General features: G+C 40.7%; 1 protein-coding gene across 2 annotated transcripts in view; it reads right to left on the reverse strand.

Moving 5' to 3' along the window:
* Nucleotides 1–24,185, reverse strand: part of fndc5b (fibronectin type III domain containing 5b) — a 38,996-nt gene extending 14,811 nt beyond the window's left edge. The window contains exons 1-4 of one of the 2 annotated variants that reach the window (XM_003443812.5): nt 23,593–24,185; nt 19,346–19,464; nt 9,621–9,819; nt 1,713–1,802 (exon numbers count right to left, since the gene is read on the reverse strand). In XM_003443812.5, the coding sequence (XP_003443860.1) occupies nt 1,713–1,802; nt 9,621–9,819; nt 19,346–19,464; nt 23,593–23,668 (484 nt within the window). In that variant the 5' untranslated portion in view covers nt 23,669–24,185. Of the gene's footprint in view, nt 1–1,712; nt 1,803–9,620; nt 9,820–19,345; nt 19,483–23,592 lie in introns of both variants that reach the window. The other variant, XM_025902363.1, reaches the window with a different exon arrangement.
* Nucleotides 24,186–24,933: the final 748 nt, after the last annotated feature.

Below are 24,933 nucleotides of genomic sequence, written 5' to 3' on the forward strand. Positions count from 1 at the left end.
TTAAAGAGGAAACCTCAACAAAAGCACTTGGTGACAGTGAGAAGGAAAAACTCCCTTTTAACAGGAAGAAACCCCAGTAGAGACCAGTAGGGTGAGGGGAAAAAATGCACACATGCAAGAGAGCCAGAGATGAAAACGAATTAAAACAAGTGATAAAAACACCGGGAGAGTAAAAAAGAGTGAATAAGAAATACTCAATGCATCATGGGAATGCCTAGCAGTCTAAGCCTGCAGGGATCATAAGTAAGCTTGCAGTCTGAGAGTAAAGAGAAGAAAGATGTCAGCTGTGTAATTTTCTATTGAGGTTATGATCCAAGTTGCTCTTCCTAACGACAACCGGCTATTCCAGAGTTTCCAGAGTCAAACTAGCAACATGTTGATGTTTTTAGTCATTATTATTATTTCCCGTATCTTTCCAATGGCTCACCACAGCAGATGGATCCAGATGTCTGATTTGACAGGACTTTATGCAGGATATCCTTCCTGACACAACCCTCCTACTTTATCTGGTACTCATGGCTCCAAGATCAACCTTTCTTAAGGTTTAGTTGACAAACAGAATTTTCCTTCTCACATGATGATTTCAACTAATTTCAAGCAAACTGTCTCACCGTCACCATGTCAAAGATCTTTTGACATGTAATCTAGGAGAAGCATCAGTGCTTTACATTTAGCATTATAGAAGAAAGGTCAAAACGAAATGGTGAAAATGGTAAATATGGTAGAATCCTAATGTTAGCATTTAGCTTGAAGCAGCATTAAGGCTAGCATCATCACAGAGCTGCAAGCAGGGCTGGAAGTTTAGTCTTGTTACTGGACAATGTTTTATAGACAGGTGGTTGTGGGTTGTCGGGAATCGATCCCTGACTCTTACAGTCCTCATGCCAAAGTATCCGGTAATAAATCCTGACACACACCAATGTATCCACTGGAACACAGCGACTGGTTGGGGAGACCGGTCTCTCCCCAGTGGTTGTAGCAGACGGCCGCTCCTCCCTGAGCCTGGTTCTGCTGGAGGTTTCTTCCTGTTAAAAGGAAGTTTTTCCTTCCCACTGTCACCAAAGTGCTTGTTTATAGGGGGTCATAAGATTGTTGGATTTTTCTCTGTATGTATCATTGTAGGGTCTTTACCTTACAACATAAAGTGCCTTGAGGCGACTGTTGTTGTGATTTGGCGCTATATAAATAAAATTGAATTGAATTGAATGTGTGTGAATTTGTGTTTACATGATTGAGACTTGTAATAAGAAACACTTATTGAATAGAAAGGTACCATAAATAAGTACCAGTCCATCTTATGTGCATTATCCATGTTATGGGGATACTAAGGAAGGACAGGAGTCATGCTATGTACCAGCACCATTTATAACATAATAAAGGAAGCATGTACTTGCTTTAAATAAACACATCTTTGATAAGCATTTTCCTATAAGAGCTGCTTGTCTGCTGATAAGCCATTAGCTTATTTTTTGCAGTTGCTTCCTGTTGATGAGTTTATTGAACTGAGACCTGGATTTGATGCGTTACCGCCCAAATTCACACTAGCTATCTTTACATCATCTCGAAGGTCCTGCAGGCGACACGGCACTCATCACAGAGGGATGATATCGCATCTTAACAGGAACTCACTCAGAGAGCACATTTGCCCCAAAGACAGTGGATTCCTCCGAGGTCCGTGGTGACAAATGTGCATTGCTGAACAGAAATATTACCTGCCCACATGACGAGCACCACTACGATGATGATGAGTTCTCCCGCCCTCAGCTGGGCAGCGTCGCCAACCTCCTCCATCGTCACCTCGTCTGGAGAGAGAACACAGAAACGTGAGCACAGTCAACAGTCGGTGAGGATGCTGCGATTCATCGTCCCACATACTCTGAAACTCTGCAGGGAAAGATAAAAGAATCAAGCAGGGTGACAAGAGAGCAGAGAGGCTGACTGGTGTAAATTCTCCACTCTGGTCAGTGTAATTAAAGCTAAGTGAGAGCAGAGGTCCGCAGAGACAGAGTAAGCAGGATCCCTACCCCATCACTCATTGTGTTCCTCTTGCTGACAGCACTCTGGCAGCTGCAGCATAAAACCAATCAGTGGGTTAAAGGTTTGAACACAGTCTGGACTACAACCGCTTCCTCCCTGCTGCCAACACAAGGCCTTATGCTACCTCCCATATACCCTTAGTCAAACTGCCTTCCTTCCTCCACCTTCTTCCCCAGCCTGCTTCCCCTGGGTCAGTCTGTTATCTAAAGGGTAAAAAACATGAAAAAAAACTGAATAAAGACATCACTGTCAATACTTTGTCTGGGCTTGCATCCTAAGTTGATGTGCATATCCCCAAAGGAAGTGCTGACCACACACTGGTTGAAGGGAGCTGATCTTAAAGGTGTACAGTACTCTTTATGGAGCTGCAGCAAAGAAAACCTCAGTGCAATAAAACCAAATGGACCAGACGTTGCTGACAATATAAGACACTGATATGTTTGATTTCTGTTACACTTTGAAGTGATAAAACATGTGTTTAAGGACGAGCGTCACTTTTATTGCAATTTAGTTATTTACTGGGAAGTCTTAGATTTGCTCACAGCTGTCAACTATCTTTTTTTAAAATTTCAAACTATGATGATGAGGTGCAGGTAAGTGTAGCTGTGACCTCTAAGGAAGGGCTGCGTTTCATCCCCAGTTGTGGTCTCTTCAGGTCACCGTTTTGCTGTTTGGAGTCGGGGATGATGATTTTGACACTTCTGTGTTCTGGCTTGCTCAAAACTCTGCTGTTTCCATGGTGATCCCTCTGAGCTCAAACTAAGTGCCTAGGGTTGCGCAGAGGAAAGGTTATACTCTAATAAGTTGCTAAGAGCAGATTATATGTTTATGTTGCGAGGGCAGACCCAAAGCTATGAGGAGAGGTGTGGAGATATCAGCCAGCGGACGAGCTGAACACTCTGTGGATGTAAAGTCAGAACGGCAACCTTGAAGTTGCTCCCTTGGCAAGTGTTGGTAACATTAGCATCAGCCATCGAGCCCCTTGAGACAGGAAGAGTCAGGCGTAAGCTCTCTACTTCAGATTAATAGCTACAGGAAATACCTGCTAATTAATGGTATGTAGCATACAAATGAATACAGCTTCACTCCGCAAAACTAGAACTTTGACTTCTTAGAAGGGCTGTTAGTACAGTTAACTACACAGACTCAAAATATGACACGAACTCAAAATACGACATTACTGCGATTTAAGAATTTTGCAATATGCTGAGTACTGCAATTTATCACATTTTTCAGCTGCAAATTATGTATCCACTGAATTTGTAAGTTTGCTCAATTACAAAAAAAGTCTCTACATTTTTATAAAAGTTTAAATCTAATGGAGAGAGACAGAATATCAACCAATAATCCGTGAAAAAACCCACTTCACATAAATGTTATGGATTGATTTTAACATCACTGAGTGAAATAAGTCCCTACAGCCTCGCCCAGATTCTGTGTTGAGCAGATTGAGCAGATTTAATTCAAGTTTGCTCGGCTAACATTATCTCAGAATGCTGGTGAATGAGATGAGCCCTCTTGTTCATAGTGTTCCCAGAATATTTGAATTATCTAATAAAATACTGATATTTAGTGTTTCTGTAGCGATACAATATCACCAAACAAACTATCGCCATACTGTGCTGTATCAATTTCTCCCCCTACCCCTAATAGAAATAGCTTGTCAGTCAAAGTGGCCACACCCATGAAAATGCAATTCTTAGGCTTTTAAACAAATGAGTTATGAAACCCAGACTGGTTTTTATACCAGTATGTAAACATGTTTGTTTCTGCAGGAAAATATGGGAGCCTTTAGGGATCAATCTGTTTTGGGAGCTAGCCTCAACTGAGCATTCAAGGAAATGCAGTTTTTGGAATTTCTGCATTAGCTTAATGCCGTTGTATGTAGGATCAAAATATTCAAAGAAAATACAGAATGTAGCGTTCATATGAAACTACATATTCGGGCTGCATTCAGAAAAAAAAATATTATTGATCATTTTGTCAAAAACTTCAAAATTCTATTTTGATGCAGAAGTCCAAACCTGCTGCAGTTTAAATGGGAAGGCTGTGAAGGCACTGGTTTTAGTGGGAAGCTTCCAGACTGCATGAAGGAGTGCAACTGTGTTACAGAGCAGTCTGCTGCAGAGCAACATGCTGCTCAGCAGAATTTCAGAGATAAATTAAATGTAAAAACAGTTCCAACAGTAAGCAGACTTTGTAATTTTTTACTGCTGAAAAAGATTTATTTACTAAACTTTTGGCTTTTTCAGCAGCCTATAAAATGTAATAAACAACATAAAAAGAACACATTACAATTACATTTTATTGTAGGTTCTACCTTACAATAGAAAGAACCTTGAGGTGATGGTTGTTGTGATTTGACGCTGTATAAATAAAACTGAATTAAACTGAAATTGAAAAATCGAATTGAATTCAAAAGTTTTGCTACATAAAAAATGTCAGTGCATTCAAGACATCCATGAGATTTTTGCATGTGAACAACAGACACAGACAGAGAGAAACCCAGGCAGGCTTCCTGTTGTGTTGCTTTGCGCCTACAGATACTAAATCCTGTCAGGCTGATTAATACCCGCTTAGAAGGGGAGCAGAGCAGTAATGGCTGGGAGATTTAATCAGGGCAGCTAATGAATGCTTCCACCAACACACACACATGCACGACACTATAGGCAGACAAGAAACTTCCATCAAAGTCAGAGCCCCTAAACATCAAGACAAACTTTCGCACTACACATCGCCATCACATGACCTCACGTACACTGAAACATAACAAAAATGTCCATCGCCATTAAGATTTGTAACCTCGATTTTTTAACAAGGCTGAAGACATTAGCTGTAGCCATTTTGAGAAATCCCTAAATTTAGTCCATAATCTTTGTCACTATGACCAACAATTAAAACTCTATTCAAAACAGTAATTGTCCAAAGAATGTTAACCAACCTTAACCTTCTGATTATCAGATTGTTTCGCCAAGCTTTGAGTGTCTCTTTATGCTAAAATGGCGTGAAATCAGCTACAGTATGAAAATTTTAGTTTAGATCTTTTTTCTTTTCTTTTAATTATATACTTATTTAAGCTAATTGCCAAACTTTAGTAATAAAACAAGGCCCAACACACAAGTGCAAAAAAAAAAAAAAATGCAGTTCCTTGGATGGCCACTTGAGGCAGACTCTAAAAGTAAGTCACTTCCTCTTGAGGTAAGTTGTTAAAATACTCAACTTAAAATGAACATTTTATCAGCCAGGTATAAAAAATTGTTTCCGTTTCTTTGGGTAATTTCCTCTTCAATGCAACACAGGGTATAAAACTTTATTAGGCTTAAGGCTCAAAGTTATGCATTATTAGGGCCACGTGTGCTTTGAGTGACAGGGAGGCAGCTTTATAAATGCTAGATCAACTAATTCAAGAGAGTTCAAAGCATTTTAATCTGACTAATAACATGACTTGGTTAACTTTACTAACAGACCATCTAAGATGTCTTTTAGTGACTGAAGTTCTTGCATTTTGTTTCTTTTTTTATGTATCCGTATGTTAACAAGAATTAGCGAATATCTAATCACAGGATACACTGTGCTCGTTACACATTGCTACCTAATAACTCGGCAGCACAGCCTGTCTTTAAAATTTGGTCACTTGCAGCTCAAAAAAAAAGGCCAAGAATTAAAAAATGACTTGAGGCTAAAAAAGAAAGAGTCCATACACCAATGGGTGGCCATTGCCATCTTTTATATACAGGATATTATTAAATAGCCAAAAGTATCATTTCCATATCATTTAAGTGCAACGTCATGTGGTAAAAATTTGTTTTTGTTTATTCAGGGACATGCAGTTACTCATGAAGTCCATAAAGTATGTGAGACCCTTTTTTACATGAGTCTCGATTTAAAATGAAGTCAGCTGGAAGCATTATATAGTCAGCTGGACGTGGCCAGCTCACGCAGCTTAACTTAATTACCTGCCTAGCTACAGGGGACAAAATCTGCCCACAGAAAATGGGTGGTCGCAGTGCTGATAAATCTGCCCACGTCTACCCGCATACATATCTTGAAATTAAGAACCTACTGTGTCATCAATCACCAAGAATTTCAAGTTTGCCCCTGTTGCTGCTGTTAAACACCAAGAAATTAAATGTTAACAGTCATATAACAATCAGCTGGCTTAAAAATCACTCTTTGTCTGCGCTAGTGAAAAATGTACTAATATATGAGGGGCCGTACAAGCCAAAATTCATTCTTTCACTCTCACATACATATATTTTCACTCTCACACACATACATTCTTCTTTCACACACATATATATTTTCACTCTCACATACATACATTTTCATTTATGCATTCCTACATTTTGCTCTCATTTACATGCATTCAATATGCATTTAATCTCACAAATAATATATGTATGTAAACAGAGAATGCATACATGTCAGAAGAAAATATATGTATGTGAATGAAAGAGTATAGTGGAAACGGAAGGAGTTTAATGGAAACGGAAGGCTGGGTGTCTGTACCGCTGTGATTGGCTGAGAAGCACGCGCGGGTCACTTTCAAGTGTCTGACAGCATGGAGGGGGGAGAAGAAACTCGAGTTCTTCAGCAAGCTATCGGGGTGTTAAGAAATATTTTATCATCTCCTGAAACGGTCACATCGTTGTCCTCGTCACTTGATCGAGATGGGACGGGCTCAACTTTTTTTTTTACGTGCGCTCAGAATAGTGGCACAAAAATAACGCCATAGTTACCCACCAGCTGACCGGGTGGTCACTCGGGTTAAACATAATATATAAAGCTCAACTGACAAAAAATCACCGACTACACCACCAGGTATTATAGGAAAAACCATAAAGCCTTTGAACTAAAACAAACGCTGTTGTGACAGTGATGTACACTGTCTTGTTGGTATATATGCATGATTTGTATCACCTTCATGTTTCCAAACCGATACCATGAGCAGCAGTTTTTACAGCTCTGGCTCCAGCAAACATCAGCTGATACTAGAAATTAATTTTAAATAAATTCTAACAGCTTATCAAGCTTGAACGTGCTGCTGTTGTTTAGCGCGACATCCGCTGGTTTCCTCTTTCTGGCGCAAAGTGGGAGATAAACAAACAAGAAAGACGATCAGCTGATCATTGATCGGTTTCATGATTGAAGTAGCAACAGGAGAGGGAGGGAGGGGAGAGAATGAGGGGAGAAGAGGCAGCTGTGCAACGTAAAGACAGAATAACTCCAGCTTTGTCTTTTTTCATTCTAGCTGAAGTACGGGACTAATCGCGTTGTTTTTCCTCTCAATACGGATGTATTGTAATTGGTCCAGCCCAGAGTTGATCATGACCAATTGGCTAATCCACCACCTTTCATTGTTTATACCATTACAAAAACAAACAAACATAAGAATGAAAAATCACCATCTGTTATATTGTGGTTTCGTGGCACAATATAACAGCGTACACAAAGAGTTGAGCGCGCACGGGCAGAAATGTTGAGAGCGTGAGCGCAAATACAAAAACTGAGCGAGAGGGGCTGCTATTGTGTGTGTGTATGGATAATAGCAAACACTGAAATACAGTTTTTGCACGCGGCAATGAATTTTGTTCGCTCAAATTCAGCTTTTCTTCGCTCAAAATAAATTTCTCCTCAAAATGCAACACTTGCACCTGCAAACTTTTTTTACGTGCGCTCAGAATAGTGGGACAAAAATAAGGCCATAGGTAACAGGCATCTCCGAAAATGTTAGAGCACTTATGGAAATATGTGATGTCTTGATGAATCAAGCAGATATTTGAAGTTTACACAGCACCATTCTCGCATGAAAATATCTTAAAAGTTTATTTTGTGACCTATGGCGTTATTTTTGTGCCACAAAACCAGCCAATCACAGACTTGGATGCAAAAATATCTGATTGGCTGTTCTGGTCTCCAATCAGCTCGAAATGACGAAATGCAATATCCCAGAATCCATTTCGTCCAAAACTCCAAACGAGGCAGTGGCAGAGAAGCACAGAGTGGCGGAGTTTGAAATATTACTCTTTGTGGGTTACTGTGGAGTTATTTTTGTGCCACTATTCTGAGCGCACGTAAAAAAAAAAGTTGAGCCCGTCCCATCTCGATCAAGTGACGAGGACAACGATGTGACCGTTTCAGGAGATGATAAAATATTTCTTAAAACCCCGATAGCTTGCTGAAGAACTCGAGTTTCTTCTCCCCCCTCCATGCTGTCAGACACTTGAAAGTGACCCGCGCGTGCTTCTCAGCCAATCACAGCGGTACAGACACCCAGCCTTCCGTTTCCATTAAACTCCTTCCGTTTCCACTATACTCTTTCATTCACATACATATATTTTCTTCTGACATGTATGCATTCTCTGCTTACATACATATATTATTTGTGAGATTAAATGCATATTGAATGCATGTAAATGAGAGCAAAATGTAGGAATGCATAAATGAAAATGTATGTATGTGAGAGTGAAAATATATATGTGTGTGAAAGAAGAATGTATGTGTGTGAGAGTGAAAATATATGTATGTGAGAGTGAAAATATATGTGTGTGAGAGAAGAATGTATGTGTGTGAGAGTGAAAATATATGTATGTGAGAGTGAAAATATATGTGTGTGAACGAAGAATGTATGTGTGTGAGAGTGAAAGAATGAATTTTGGCTTGTACGGCCCCTCATACTAATATCTTGCTTTTTTTTACTGCTTACATATGTTCAGATAGATTTCGCTTTGATTTTTCATACTCTAGACCACTTATCAACACATTTCTGCCTCACAAGGCCCTCAGCAAGCTCCCTCACTGTGGTGTTTCCAGGGAATACACCGCTCCCTAATGTCTCCTGTTTCCACTCTTATCACTTTGCTGCTGATGAGCGTTTAGCATTCGCCGTGTCCCTCTGAAGCAGCTGCTTTTGGCACAATAACTGGGTCGGACATGATAAAATTGGAAGCAGTGCAAGGCGCTCCTGATAACAGCAGCCTCTGTGCTGGTGAGTGAGAACAATACATCGAATAGGAGGTGGGAGGGACTCTAGCATTGATGGCAATTCCTGTGTTTTGTTGGATTTAACTGTCAAAAAAAGAGACTCTTTTTGTGATGATGAAACATTAAGAGAAGATTAGCCCTCCGTGTTATTGTCTGTGTTTAAAAGCTGCTATTAAAGTGCTCCTACCTGTGAACGGGCAGATTTAGATCTATGTTCGTCAGCAGGGGAAGGATAGGCGAACAGAATGTTGGTTTCCTCCATTCGAGTGTCCTTATGTTGATACACGATTGCTTTGTCAGCATGCTCTTATAGATTTGCATGCACAGAATTTAAATTATTGATTCATATGAGTGTGTTTGTAGCATGTGCTGTGGAAGTAAAGCACACATACGAAGGTTGTGTCTGGCTGAGAAACATCGGAAGAATACAGCATTTCAAAGGGACAGATTCGAATGAGAAACTACGAGAAAAATTTGGGAAACTTTACGCAAGCAAAGAGAAAATTGGCGACAAGGCAGTGGTAAAGTTTTCACCCAGGGTTAGCCTTTAAAATATCTAGATTCTGAAATTTTAAAAAAAGTATTATTCTCTCTCTCACCAGGGCTTTTGGAAGCCATCTTCTCGGACTCTTTTGGCGTTCTGAATAGTACAGGCTGACTTGGAGGGCTGCTTCCTCCCATGCTAATACTCTGAACGTGGACGATGTACTCGGTGTCCTCATCCAGATCCCACAATGCACAGGAGCGTGTGGTGGTGTTCACTTCCTGGATGAACCTCAGCATGCGTACATCCTTCTTCTGCAGAAGCACAAAGATCAGAAAGGCAGAAGTGTACATTTTGTATTAGTTTTTTTCCCCCGATATGCCAGTACCCACTTGTGAATTCTTTGGCATGAAAAGGGTGACATTTCCATATATATATATTCACTTAAAATAATAGGCTTAGCAATACTTCCTTTCTTCTTGTTAGTGAACATTCCCAGGGTGCACGCTTTATCAAGTTCAGATTTCTAGTGGCAAAGTCCAATTTTCCTGGTTAGGTCTGATGTGGTGCAAATGCAAACACGTCTCTCTTGGTTAATAGAAAGGAAAATGCTGAAATAAAGCCTTCTGGGTTTTTTTTTACAATGTAATTAAGCATAAAGAAAGAGAGAGAGAGGGGGAGAGAGAGCCTCTCTGGCAGTGTACACTCCGCTAGAAATGTACATTATTATCCAGCTAGGGCTGCTTGCTCAGGTCAATTGGCTCCTGCTAGATTAAAAGTAAGGCACCTTGGGGGCACTTTTGTTTACCAGGCAATTAAAGAAGCAGATTTCTTAAACCATTAAAACTTCATGTAGACAGGAGATGCATTTGAAAAAGCATATTTGAAAGAGGATCTTAAACAATGTGGCCTCAGAAACTGAACTAGAAACTGGCCTAGAGAACTCTCTAATATAAAACCAACCGGAAAATCTCATATACGGCACGTTATTTAAGTCGCATTGTCTTGCAGTTGCTGTGCATCTGCAAGCTTCTTTGCAACCCACCTTCACCCCAGCTTCTCCTCATACGTGTATCTACATGTGCATTTGGGAAGGTTGGATTTGTATTTGGCAATACGGCCAAATACGAGTTTCTGGTATTTTTTTTCAGCTATGATTTTCTGACTTTGGATTTCACATGCTTTTTTTTTGGTGTTTATTTATGTTAAACCTGTGGTTTGAAGGTGCCATATTTCACACTATATGTGGAATTAGCCATTAGCCAATAGATGTACAGACAACTATCCCTGGACTTTTTTAACTGTGAAGAAAACCTCAAATCTGATGATCTTCTAGCAACAATCAATACAGATACTTTTTAAAAATTAATTATAAACAGATTCATGGGCTTTTATTTGATATTGATATCTAAAGTAGGGATCCGAATATCCAATAATTGGACATTGGTGACAAACAGGGGTTAAAATGCTATTTGGCAGGTGGTGCAACCCTAAGTTCTGGTGTAACAGGACAAGTGGGGATATGACTCGCTTAGTAATAAGTGACATAATTACTGGACTGTGATCTGTAGTAGATTTGTTTGGTGAACAGGCTGTGGTTAGCAGGCCTTTGCTGCTGCTTGTTCTGAGGTTTGCTGCTCTTTGTGGGTTCAATTCTACAACATGTAAGCAGATGACTGATGGCTCCTTTTAGAAGTAAGTCCTGTTATTTTGAAGCATTATCTAAATGAACTTCATTTCAGTGGTCAAAAACTGCATGTCTAGATTATCCTATGTCTAGAATTGTCAAAAATAAATTAACGTTTTACAGACTTTGCCCAAAAATAAGGTTTTTAAAGCTTTTTCCTTGTGGAAGTTATATTTTTACCACCATCTTTATTCTCTCTCACTCTCTTACATCTCTGCAGCTATCCTGGACTTAAAGTAGCAACGATATATGACCTCTGAATAACATTTAAATTATCATTTAACGTGTTGTCAAAGCTGTTTCACAATATGAAATAACCTAATAACTTCAGCAACACATGTACAGATCTGATGTGTGATTAAAATTTACATTTCCAGTTTATCAAATGTCACCTGCTGAGCAGTCGTTACCTACCACAGAAATGGTTTGTTTGTTTGTTGAGCTGTCTGACACATTGCATTTAAATTTTTAAAAAAAAGTTACTCTGTTTATTCTCGCTTCCCTTGAGTAGAGCTATATATTGCTGAAGTGCCACAGACTCAACTTTACTGACATCTGCAGCATGGATGCAGTGACAGTGATGAAAAAGAGAAAAGTATGTGGGCAGGTGGGACCATGTGGTGACTTAACTGTCCCCATGGCATCAGTCAAAAATGAACTTGTTTGACATTATTTTGTATTTAACTCCATACCAGAATGCGGTCCTGAATTGCTCCAGCCCAATTTTAACCAAGATGACAACGGTCTAATCTACTCAGTTCTGTTCTGTATTGTTTACAGTAGCAACAATACACCATTTGGTAGCAGGAGAACAGTTTGGGGGGGTCATTCATGCCTACGATGCCTATAGTGTTTTGTTTTTCCTAAGCAGTAGTTTTTGAGTAAGCCAGAAACCGTTTTCAAATGGTTTGACACAACTGAGGAGCTTCCTCAGTTGTGTCAAACCTACATGCATCTGTGTGAAAAAGTGATTGCCCCCTGAACCTAATAGCTGGTTGGGCCACCCTTAGCAGCAACAACTGCAATCAAGCGTTTGTGACAACTGGCATTGAGTCTTTTACAGCTGTGGAGGAATTTTGGCCCACGCATCTTTGCAGAATTGTTGTAATCCAGCCACATTGGAGGGTTTTCTAGCATGAACTGCCTTTTTAAGGTCGTGTCACAGCATCTCAATCGGATTCAGGTCAGGACATTGACACTCCAAGGTATTCATTTTGTTTTTCTTAAGCTATCCGGTCTTTAAGTGATGACGTATGAACCCGGCTTCCGGGTCCAAACTACTCTGTGTTTATTAAGGCTGTTGTGTTTTTAACATGTTTTAATGCTTTGTATCTTGTTCTATTCAATCTGAACAAGCCCCTAAAAAAAGTCAGTGATCACTGACTGACATCTGAATGACAACATTTTCACTGTATACAGAAGCACTTTTGTTAAAGTTGTGACATATTTTCAGCTTTTTTTTTTGATCTACCATTATTCATTTTAAAGCTCACGTTTTAAAACCTTACAATGTAACTAGAGCCCAGCCAATCCAGCAGTATATTAATGACTAACCTCATATTGTGGATGGATTATCTCAGTTGTCTCCTGACTGAAGTTTGGTCCGTTTACAGCATCCAGCAACTGCATTTGTCGCTAACCATCAGGAACCCTCACATTAACTTTTATCAAGTGGAAAAAAGATAGCGTTCATCCTTCAGCTTCACTGTGCTAATGTGTTTATATTATGCTAACCACAGCTGTGTAGCTAGCCATCACATAGCACATCATTACATACCAGTTAGCCCAACTTCAGTAACCCTACAAACGTCACTACTGTTTAGTTTTCTGTCTTCATTTAAGTCGGAAGTGATAGCAGAGCTGTACGTTTTAATTTATTCAGAACTCCCTCAGTCAGAACATGGTATATTATTTTTGGGTGGAAACTAGCGAGCTAACTTCCTGCTAACTTCTAACTCTGCTAAATTTCATAAATTCTGTTTTCATGGATGTTTGGATGTTAAGCTTAATTGTTACACCTGGTAAAGCAGCAACACTGATCATTTTATTAAAGATGAAAGAATTTAGACAGTTTTTAACTTTCAGTGATGCCGCAGTGTTCCTTTGAATTTAGGGCCAGAAGTGAAGTTTGGGCCTGGAAACGGCTAATGACGTCAGACTTAAAGACCGGTTTTAAAGGTGGAGGATTCCGAGGTTGCTGGTGTGTTTCGGATCATTGGCCTGCTGCAGGATCCAAGTGCAGCACTGGCATATTTAGCAGATACCCAAAGCCAAAGTATTAGTACCAAATCAGAACTCAGAATTCCAGGAGTACTGATATGCTAGGAATGGGGTTACACTATATAAAAGTCTTACTCCGTTTGATTAAGCCATCATTTTTGACTCGCTCTCCACACATAACATACTCACACAACACATTAGAGCCTGAACAACATATATACAGTGGCTTGCAAAAGTATTCGGCCCCCTTGAATTTTTCCACATTTTGCCACATTACAGCCACAAACATGAATCAATGTTATTGGAATTCCACGTGAAAGACCAATACAAAGTGGTGTACACGTGAGAAGTGGAACGAAAATCATTCATGATTCCAAACATTTTTTACAAATAAATAACTGCAGAGTGGGGTGTGCGTAATTATTCAGCCCCCTGAGTCAATACTTTGTAGAACCACCTTTTGCTGCAATTACAGCTGCCAGTCTTTTAGGGTATGTCTCTACCAGCTTTGCACATCTAGAGACTGGAATCCTTGCCCATTCTTCTTTGCTAAACAGCTCCAGCTCAGTCAGATTAGATGGTCAGCATTTGTGAACAGCAGTTTTCAGATCTTGCCACAGATTCTCGATTGGATTTAGATCTGGACTTTGACTGGGCCATTCTAACACATGGATATGTTTTGTTTTAAACCATTCCATTGTTGCGCTGGCTTTATGTTTAGGGTCGTTGTCCTGCTGGAAGGTGAACCTCCGCCCCAGTCTCAAGTCTTTTGCAGACTCCAAGAGGTTTTCTTCCAAGATTGCCCTGTATTTGGCTCCATCCATCTTCCCATCAACTCTGACCAGCTTCCCTGCCCCTGCTGAAGAGAAGCACCCCCAGAGCATGATGCTGCCACCACCATATTTGACAGTGGGGATGGTGTGTTCAGAGTGATGTGCAGTGTTAGTTTTCCGCCACACATAGCGTTTTGCATTTTGGCCAAAAAGTTCCATTTTGGTCTCATCTGACCAGAGCACCTTCTTCCACATGTTTGCTGTGTCCCCCACATGTTTGTGGCAAACTGCAAACGGGACTTCTTATGGTTTTCTGTTAACAATGGCTTTCTTCTTGCCACTCTTCCATAAAGGCCAACTTTGTGCAGTGCACGACTAATAGTTGTCCTATGGACAGATTCCCCCACCTGAGCTGTAGATCTCTGCAGCTCCTCCAGAGTCACCATGGGCCTCTTGGCTGCATTTCTGATCAGCGCTCTCCTTGTTCGGCCTGTGAGTTTAGGTGGACGGCCTTGTCTTGGTAGGTTTACAGTTGTGCCATACTCCTTCCATTTCTGAATGATGGCTTGAACAGTGCTCCGTGGGATGTTAAAGGCTTGGGAAATCTTTTTGTAGCCTAAGCCTGCTTTAAATTTCTCAGTAACTTTATCCCTGACCTGTCTGGTGTCTAAATCCAATCGACAATCTGTGGAAAGATGTGAAAACTGCCATCTCATCTGACTGAGCTGGAGCTGTTTTGCAAAGAAGAATGGGCAAGAATTTCAGTCTCTAGATGTGCAAAGCTGGTAGAGACATACCCTAAAAGACTGGCAGCTGTAATTGCAGCAAAAGGTGGTTCTACAAAGTATTGACTCAGGGGGCTGAATAATTATGCACACCCCACTTTGCAGTTATTTATTTGTAAAAAATGTTTGGAATCATGTATGATTTTCGTTCCACTTCTCACGTGTACACCACTTTGTATTGGTCTTTCACGTGGAATTCCAATAACATTGATTCATGTTTGTGGCTGTAATGTGACAAAATGTGGAAAAATTCAAGGGGGCCGAATACTTTTGCAAGCCACTGTACTATATAACAATATATCAGCATCGGCAATATGTAGGGCGTTATTAGGCATTTGCCAATATATTTGTGTTGCATAGTTTGTCCAGCAGAGGGCACTCTGTAACTCTGTCACGCAAACACAAACCAGCTGATCCGAGCATAGCTGGGCAGAATGTAAATGCGCAATCCATGGCTTGTGACAATGAAATGAGATTATTTTTGAATTGCATCGTCATATCATCTTATCAGGGGCTCATAAACAACTACTATCTATGAAGCCCAGAAACGATATGGGCTTCATAGATAATTGGCAAACCTTCTGGAGGAAACCTGGTCTTGTTAGGAGAGACGGCATCCATCCCACTTTGGATGGAGCAGCTCTCATTTCTAGAAATATGGACCAATTTATTAAACCCCCCAAAATATGACTATCCAGAGTTGGGACCAGGAAGCAGAGTTGCAGTCTTACACGCCTCTCTGCAGCTTCTCTCCTCCTGCTACCCCCCCCCAAAAACCCATCTCCATTGAGACTGTGTCAGCTCCCAAACAGACAAAAAACAAACTAAAATCCAGCAATAAACAACTTAAACATAAAAAATCACAAAGAAAGAACAATACAGTATCCACATCTGAACAAAGAGTAAAACAGTGAAATGTGGATTATTAAACATTAGGTCTCTCTCCTCCAAGTCTCTGTTAGTACATGACTTAATAATTGATCAACAAATTGATTTACTCTGCCTTACAGAAACCTGGTTGCAGCCGGATGATTATGTTAGTTTAAATGAATCAACACCCCCGAGTCATTCTAACTACCAGAAATCTCGAAGCACAGACCGAGGGGGAGGTGTGGCAGCAATTTTTCACACCAGTCTATTAATTAACGAAAGACCAAGACAGACTTTTAATTCATTTGAAAGCCTGATGCTTAGCCTTGTCCACCCCAGCTGTAAAACTCAGAAACCAGTCTTACTTGTTATCATCTATCGTCCACCTGGGCCTTACACAGAGTTTCTCTCTGATTTCTCAGACTTTTTATCTGATTTAGTGCTCAGCTCAGATAAAATAATAATTGTGGGTGATTTTAACATCCATGTAGATGCTAAAAATGACAGCCTCAACATGGCATTTAATCTGTTATTAGACTCAATTGGCTTCTCTCAAAATGTAAAAGAACCCACCCACCACTTTAATCACACTCTAGATCTTGTTTTAACATATGGCATAGAAACTGAACATTTAACAGTGTTTCCTGAAAACCCTCAGCTGTCTGATCATTTCCTGATAACATTCACATTTACAATAATTGATTACACAGCAGTGGAGAGTAGACTTTATCACAGGAGATGTCTTTCTGAAAGCGCTGTAACTAAGTTTAAGGATATAATCCACCCACTGTTATCATCTTCAATGCCCTGTACCAACATAGAGCAGAGCAGCTATCTGAACGCTACTCCAACAGAGGTCGATTATCTTGTTAATAATTTTACCTCCTCACTACGTACGACTCTGGATACTGTAGCTCCTGTGAAAACTAAGGTCTCAAATCAGAAGTACCTGACTCCGTGGTATAATTCTCAAACACGTAGCCTAAAGCAGATAACTCGTAAGCTGGAGAGGAAATGGCGTGTCACAAATTTAGAGGATCATCATTTAGCCTGGAGAAATAGTTTGTTGCTTTATAAGAAAGCCCTCCGCAAAGCCAGAACATCTTACTATTCGTCACTGATTGAAGAAAATAAGAACAACCCCAGGTTTCTCTTCAGCACTGTAGCCAGGCTGACAAAAAGTCAGCTCTACTGAGCCAACAATCCCTTTAATGTTAACTAGTAATGACTTCATGAACTTCTTCACAAATAAAAGTTTTATCATTAGAGAAAAAATTACCAATAATCATCCCACAGATGTAATCTTATCTACAGCTACTTTTAGTACCATTGATGTTAAGTTAGACTCTTTTTCTCCAATTGATCTTTCTGAGTTAACTTCAATAATTACTTCCTCCAAACCATCAACGTGTCTTTTAGACCCCATTCCTACAAAACTGCTCAAAGAAGTCCTGCCATTAATTAATTCTTCGATCTTAAATATGATCAACCTATCTCTAATAATCGGCTATGTACCACAGGCCTTCAAGGTGGCTGTAGTTAAACCTTTACTCAAAAAGCCATCTCTAGACCCAGCTGTCTTAGCTAATTACAGGCCAATCTCCAACCTTCCTTTCATATCAAACATCCTTGAAAGAGTAGTTGTCAAACAGCTAACAGATCATCTGCAGAGGAATGGCTTATTTGAAGAGTTTCAGTCAGGTTTCAGAGCTCATCACAGCACAGAAACAGCTTTAGTGAAGATTACAAATGATCTTCTTATGGCCTCTGACAGTGGACTCATCTCTGTGCTTGTCCTGCTAGACCTCAGTGCTGCGTTCGATACTGTTGACCATAATATCCTATTAGAGCGATTAGAACATGCTGTAGGTATTACAGGTACTGCACTGCAGTGGTTTGTATCATATCTATCTAATAGACACCAATTTGTACATGTAAATGGAGAGTCCTCTTCACACACTAAGGTCAATTATGGTGTTCCACAGGGTTCAGTGCTAGGACCAATTCTGTTTACATTATACATGCTTCCCTTAGGCAGCATCATTAGAAGACATAGCATAAATTTTCACTGCTATGCAGATGACACGCAGCTCTATCTGTCCATGAAGCCAGGTAACACACACCAATTAGTTAAACTGCAGGAATGCCTTAAAGACATAAAGACTTGATTGGCCGCTAACTTTCTGGTTCTTAATTCAGATAAAACTGAGGTTATTGTACTCGGCCCTGAAAATCTTAGAAATATGGGATCTAAGCAGATTCTTACTCTGGATGGCATTACCTTGGCCTCCAGTAACACTGTGAGGAACCTTGGAGTCATTTTTGACCGGGACATGTCCTTCAACGCACATATTAAACAAATATGTAAGACTGCTTTCTTCCATTTGCGCAACACCTCTAAAGTTAGAAATATCCTGTCTCAGAGTGACGCTGAAAAACTAGTTCATGCATTTATTTCTTCCAGGCTGGACTACTGTAATTCATTATTATCAGGATGTCCTAAAAACTCTCTGAAAAGTCTTCAGCTAATCCAAAATGCTGCAGCAAGAGTCCTGACAGGGACAAGAAAGAGAAAGCAGATTTCTCCTGTTTTGGCTTCCCTTCATTGGCTTCCTGTTAAATCCAGAATTGAATTCAAAATCCTGCTCCTCACATACAAGGTCTTAAATAATCAGGCGCCATCTTATCTTAATGACCTTGTAGTACCATATCACCCTATTAGAGCACTTCGCTCTTGCACTGCAGGCCTACTTGTTGTTCCTAGAGTATTTAAAAGTAGAATGGGAGGCAGAGCCTTCAGTTTTCAGGCCCCTCTTCTGTGGAACCAGCTTCCAGTTTGGATTCGGGAGACAGACACTATCTCTACTTTCAAGATTAGGCTTAAAACTTTCCTTTTTGCTAAAGCATATAGTTAGGGCTGGACCAGGTGACCCTGAATCCTCCCTTAGTTATGCTGCAATAGACGTAGGCTGCCGGGGATTCCCATGATGCATTGAGTTTTTCCTTTCCAGTCACCTTTCTCACTCACTATGTGTTAATAGACCTCTCTGCACTGAATCATACTTGTTATTAATCTCTGGCTCTCTTCCACAGCATGTCTTTCATCCTGTTTTCCTTCTCTCACCCCAACCGATCGCAGCAGATGGCCCCGCCCCTCCCTGAGGCTGGTTCTGCTGGAGGTTTCTTCCTGTTAAAAGGGAGTTTTTCCTTCCCACTGTCGCCGAAGTGCTTGTTTATAGGGGGTCATATGATTGTTGGGTTTTTCTCTGTACCTGTGAAGCGCCTTGAGGCGACTTTTGTTGTGATTTGGCGCTAAATAAATAAAATTGAATTGAATTACACATAACAAACGTTAGCGAAATCTACTTATGTTACGTATGTCTGAAAGTAAAAAATATATAAATATCGTCCGACAAATCGCATCTCTAAATCACCAAATATTGATATTTGTATTGGTCTTAAAAAATCCTGTATCGGTTGGGCCCTACAAGACATGCAGCGGTACCTGTTGGGTGATGGCGAATCCGATGACAGGGTCTCCCTCCAAGATTTCCCATGTAACCACAGCAGAGTTAACCTCGAGTTCTCTGATGGTCACATTGAGCGGTGCTGACAGCAGGGTGTCTGACGCACATGCACGGCCAGAGGAAAGAAATAAAAAGAGACAGGCCATAAATATTCTTTACACTTTATAACTATAAACGCTACAACTTGAACAAATCTTCCCCTCGTCGTTGCTCTCTCTCGCTGTGCTCTCGCTCTCTCCTTCCTTAAGATCTTCTCTTCACCTCCTACAAATTAATCCTTCTCCTTTCATTAATACCGGCCCTAATTAAGCACATACATGTCTCCTGGTGTTTCCCTTGAAAAGACGCTTTTTCTAATCTCTCTTTGTTCTTCTTTCACGCACACTTTCCCATCTTTAACTTTTCCTCTCTTCTTTCTCCTCCACATATCTCATTAAACCACAACTCTTGAGGATATATTTCCTCTGTCAATTGCAGCTTCTGCTAAAAACAAAAAAAAAACATGATGCATTTGTCAATCAGAAAATTAACTTTGACTGACTAAATTACAGTCTTTCTTAACATTTTTCATTTCTTAGCTGCGAAGGTAGCAGAGAGTAAAGTGTGTATGGTTATGTGAGAGTTAAGACCAACTCAAGGTCTTCTACGATTACAGACAGAGTTGTATTTCCCATGAGCCTGACTCGTAAAAGCAACGTCAGAATGAGACCTTGACATCGTACTTGATGCCCATGTGCACACACACACAAAACTGTCACTGAGAGGGGCATTTATCTATTTTGTGACGTAAATATTCAGTTGAATACGTGGAAATTCCAGTTAATCAAAATCTTTGATAGATTAAATGACACCTGGAAACTGTAACTGGAGTCACTGAACTGTCCACTGTGTTTCTGCTGTTAGTGTCTTTTGGAGACATTTTAGTGGATGTATATGATGAGTAAAAACCCTTCAAGAATGTTGTGCTTCTTATTAGTCTGGTAGTTAGCACTAATTAGCATATACCCAATATTTGGCCACACCTCTTAATCTCTGAATTCAGGAATTCAGGTGAATTCAGCTGTGGTCCCACGGCCACAGCTGAATGAGGTCAAGCACCCATTCACGTAGTCTACCTCTTTAGCACAGGTTCTTCTAAAGAGCTCACTGTAATAGGATGATACCAACAAGTCAGTTTTTGAAATTTCTTCCAGTCCAAGATACTCAACGATCAACTGTACACAGTATTATTGCACATATATATTTAAGAACCACAGAAACTCAACCCAACACTCTGCTGACTCTGTAATTGCAGAGCTCCAAACCTCTGATATTGACATCAGCATAAAAGCTGTGCACCAGGAGCTTCATGCCATGGGTTTCCAAAAACCTCCTTGTAATCGCTTTGGTTGCTTGCAGACTGAGGTGGCTGTCTGAAAGATTGCATGAAAGATTTGTCTGCAAATATTCACCAACTACAGGGTGGGCCATTTATATGGATACACGTAATAAAATGGGAATGGTTGGTGATATTAAAGTCCTGTTTGTGGCACATTAGTATGTGTGAGGGGGCAAACTCCTCAAGATGGGTGGTGACCATGGTGGCCATTTAGAAGTCGGCCATCTTGGATACAACTTTTGTTTTTTCAATAGGAAGAGGGCCATGTGACACATCAAACTTATTGGTAATGTCACAAGAAAAACAATGGTGTGCTTGGTTTCAACGTAACTACACATATATATATATATATATACAAAAAACTTGAATTTTACAGTGTCTGTTTATAAAATAAGTTAAATGTCACCATTATTATTGTCCGTCCAGAAACAGCGGGGGTGTCCAAAATCAGAGGCTGCATCCTCCTGATGACCCAGCCTTCGCGGTCTAACTTTAATCTCAGCCAAACCGATTTACTCACGAACAAATAAAACACTGAAAAAAGCCAAACAATAACATTTTCAAGTTATGTAAGTGAGTAGCGGAAGACCGCGGGGGTTTGAAAACGATGTGCCAGGAGTTTGCTGTTCTCACCAGCTCAGATATTTCAAGTTTACACAGCTACATTCTCACCTGAAAATATGCTCAAAGTTTATTTTGCGACCCAGAGAGATTAATAAGAGTAATATTAAAACTAAGTAGCTGCCACCATTATTGGCTGGGCCGCGCTATGAATTCTGGGATATGGTTTTTCAATTTTGTTGTCCGGGTGGAAAATTGGGAGAAATTTGGGAGAATGGTGGCTCCGGGAGATTTTCGGGAGGGGCACTTAAATTCGGGATTCTCCCGGAAAAATCAGGAGGGTTGGCATGTATGAGTAAAATCTATGTCTTACTGCTGCAGCCAAACACATTTCAAAAGGTGAACCGGCGAACTGAACTCCAATGTTAGTTTATATAACTTCACTTCTGGCTCTAAAAAAACTAACACGATGGCAGCCAGACGACTTTAAAACACAGAGTGCAAGAGATCAATGGGTGATGCTACCGTCTTTTATATACAGTCTATGGTTAGCAGCAATGGATAGCTGTTTCTGGCCTGTGCACAGTTTGTACTTCACCATCGCTTTCTTGTCATTTCGTGCCATAAAAAATGAAAGTAATGGTCATAACTCCTCAAAGCTTGTAACCTGGCCGCTCTACCATCTGTCCTCCCACTGAAGTCAGTTCATTGTTGCACAATTGCACAGGAAAAAGATCATTTTTGATTTTATTTGCACCATTTTTTAGCTCCGACTGGACAAGCTCTTTTCAAGCTTTTTCTTTGAAAATATTTACCTGCATTCTCTTTGTTTCCAGGAGAAATGCCGTCAGTCACATGACACTGTTGTATTAAACCGGTGCAAATATTGAGCACACAATCTTGAGACTTGTTCTTGGAGTTAAAAAGTGTTGTTACAGGAAAAGCAAGAATGTACTTTATTTTTTCCCCTCCCTTTCTGCTTGCTGATAACACAATCATCACAGTACAGTGTGTTACATCATGTTGGTGAAATTCATTTGTGGTCGGCGACAAACTCAGTTCAGTGGCTCCCAAAGGCTGCATGTGAATGTGTGTGTATGTGTGTGTTTGCTGATGCAGAGTAAATGTGTGGTGTGTTCCCAAGTACTGTACGGGCATGATCCATCGCTATGACTCCCTGTTTGACTAGCTGTTTTCTCGCTGTTTATCTTCCTGTGCTCACACAGACACAGAAACAATGCAATGGCAGAGAGGGATTCCCATCCATTCTTAAAGCGTTTGCTGCAGATTAACAAAAATTCCCTCTTAAAACTACATCCATTCCCAGCCTCGGGAAGCCAAAATATCAAATCTCTGGAGGCCGAGATAAATCCCACACAAGCTTATTGCCAAGATTTGGGCTTTTCACGCAAGTGTCATCTATCAGCTTATCATCAGGATGCAGTGTAACCAAGATCTTACGCCTGAGATGAACATGTGTTGCCGCAGGTTAGAAACATGCAATATCGCACAAGATAGATGAGATAGTCCCCCAGCTCCCAACCCCACTCACGCACGAACATATAGGAGGATTGGACCTGCTGTACGTAGAGGCTTTACATGGAAGTAACTCAATCACATTTCACATCCCTTCACGACACTGGATGGGTGAAGCTGCACATTTTTAAAGCAGCTACTAGAGATTATCTCCCCAAACAATAAAGAATTTTCAGAAAATGGTGAAAAAATGCCAACTGAAATATTCCAGGAGCCAAAATGATGCTCACTAATATCTTGTTTAGCCTGACACAAGAGAAAGTGGCAAATGCTCACATCTGAGAAAATGACCACTGGTTGGTCAGTTAGTCAACTAAAATGTAAAGCTCTAATGCTCGTTTAGTCTTTACTTGAATTTAACAGTCAACTGAGAACTTGCTGTGCCAGTCACGGGGCCACAAAGACTTTTTTTTTTTTTGAATGACAAATTTCTAGAAACATTTACACAAACTGGGATTAAACTCTCACTCTGATGCAGTGTGAGACCAACTTGTGTCAGCCATTTTTTTTAATTTTTTTTTGGCATCACTAAAGCTCACTGTGTCCACCTATAGCTGATGCACGCACATGCAGTGTGTCACGTCAGGTGGCTTCCCAAAAAGGGATGAAATGCACACCACATGCATGACATCAGTCAGCTGCTGCGAACTAATACTAAAATAAAAGCACAACAACATGTGTTTAATCGGCCCGGTGCATCAACTCACATTTACACGCAACGATCGCTCATCAACCTGTGGTAAAACTCACCGGCATTAACGGAGGACGCTGAGAGGAAGCCCAGCAGGAGCAGCAGCACCGCCGCAGACAAGCCTGGTTTAGCCATCCTCCTGCTTCTTCTGGTGAGGCTTCACATCCTGTGCGGCCCATTTATAGCATCGCGTTTAACGGGAGGAGGCGAGCATCCTCCGGTTAGGGTACCGGAGAGAGGAGGTACTTGTTGTACCGGAGACCGGGCTCACCTGAACTTGGACTCTGCAGCAGCAGAAGCGCAACAACGGCCAGAGGAAGAGGAGGAGGAGGGTTAAGGGGAGGGTGGGGAAAGGGAGGGGGTGGTGGTGCACGATGCCGTTCTCAGTTGTCTCGGTGGACACCTCACAACAACGGCCCTTCGACCACCGGCAGACTTCCAGGCTGGCTGTGATGGAAAGTCGGCGCAGAGAGGATTTCAGTACGCGGAGAGGTGGAAGAAGTGCGCAAGTGCTGCAGAGTGCAACGTGCAGCCACGGCTTATGACTCTCCCTCTCTCTCTCTCTCTCTCTCGCTCACAAACACACGCACACACTTGCATCAGTCCTCGCTTACAAGTTACTTGCAAAAAACAAAAACAAAAACGGACCAATCCTCCAAAGAGAAATCATCATTTTAGTCAAAAGGTAGCATATCCGTGCCTGGTGTCAGTGGTAGCTATTTTAATGAAGCAGTTTGAAACGCTTTAACCAATCATTTATAACGCACAGACGTTCACTGTTCTATCTGTGCACATGTGTTATTGGGATATCAATACATCTGGATCCGGGAGGAAGCTGGAAAGGCCACACAGAGAGTCCCTGAGTGGATCTGAACCCTGGACCTTCCTGCTGGGAGGCAACAGTGCTAACCACCATGTCACCTTGCTGCCTTAACACCACTTTAAGTTAGGTTTTTAACACATAATGCATATTGCCAACTAAGTAGTTTTTCATGTCTGACCCTAACCAGAGAGTAACTGGGTGAGAATATATGGATGCTTTTGGAGATGCTTAGCTTGACAAGCCACGCAAACAAAGTTACAATATCTAAATAAAACCATTCATCTGTGATGTGATGATGTCACTGTTTCTGTTTAGGATTGCTAGTCTCGGTTCTGATGGTGCCCTCCTTTTCACATATATCCTATAAATCAGTAAAAAGAAACAAAAACACTTGCCCTATCATCTTTTGTGCACCAAGGGCCTTACCCAATTCTGGTGCCAATGATCTTCCAATAGTAAAAATTGAACACACTGCACTGAATGTTCAATAAAACATGAACTGTGTATGTGTAGAAATTAATAATGGGGATGAATCTAAAAACAGGAAATCAATTGTGAGTGTGATTTGTCACTTATG

This window comes from Oreochromis niloticus, linkage group LG22 (assembly GCF_001858045.2).
Source record: "Oreochromis niloticus isolate F11D_XX linkage group LG22, O_niloticus_UMD_NMBU, whole genome shotgun sequence".
In the NCBI taxonomy this organism is placed as follows: Eukaryota; Metazoa; Chordata; class Actinopteri; order Cichliformes; family Cichlidae; genus Oreochromis; species Oreochromis niloticus.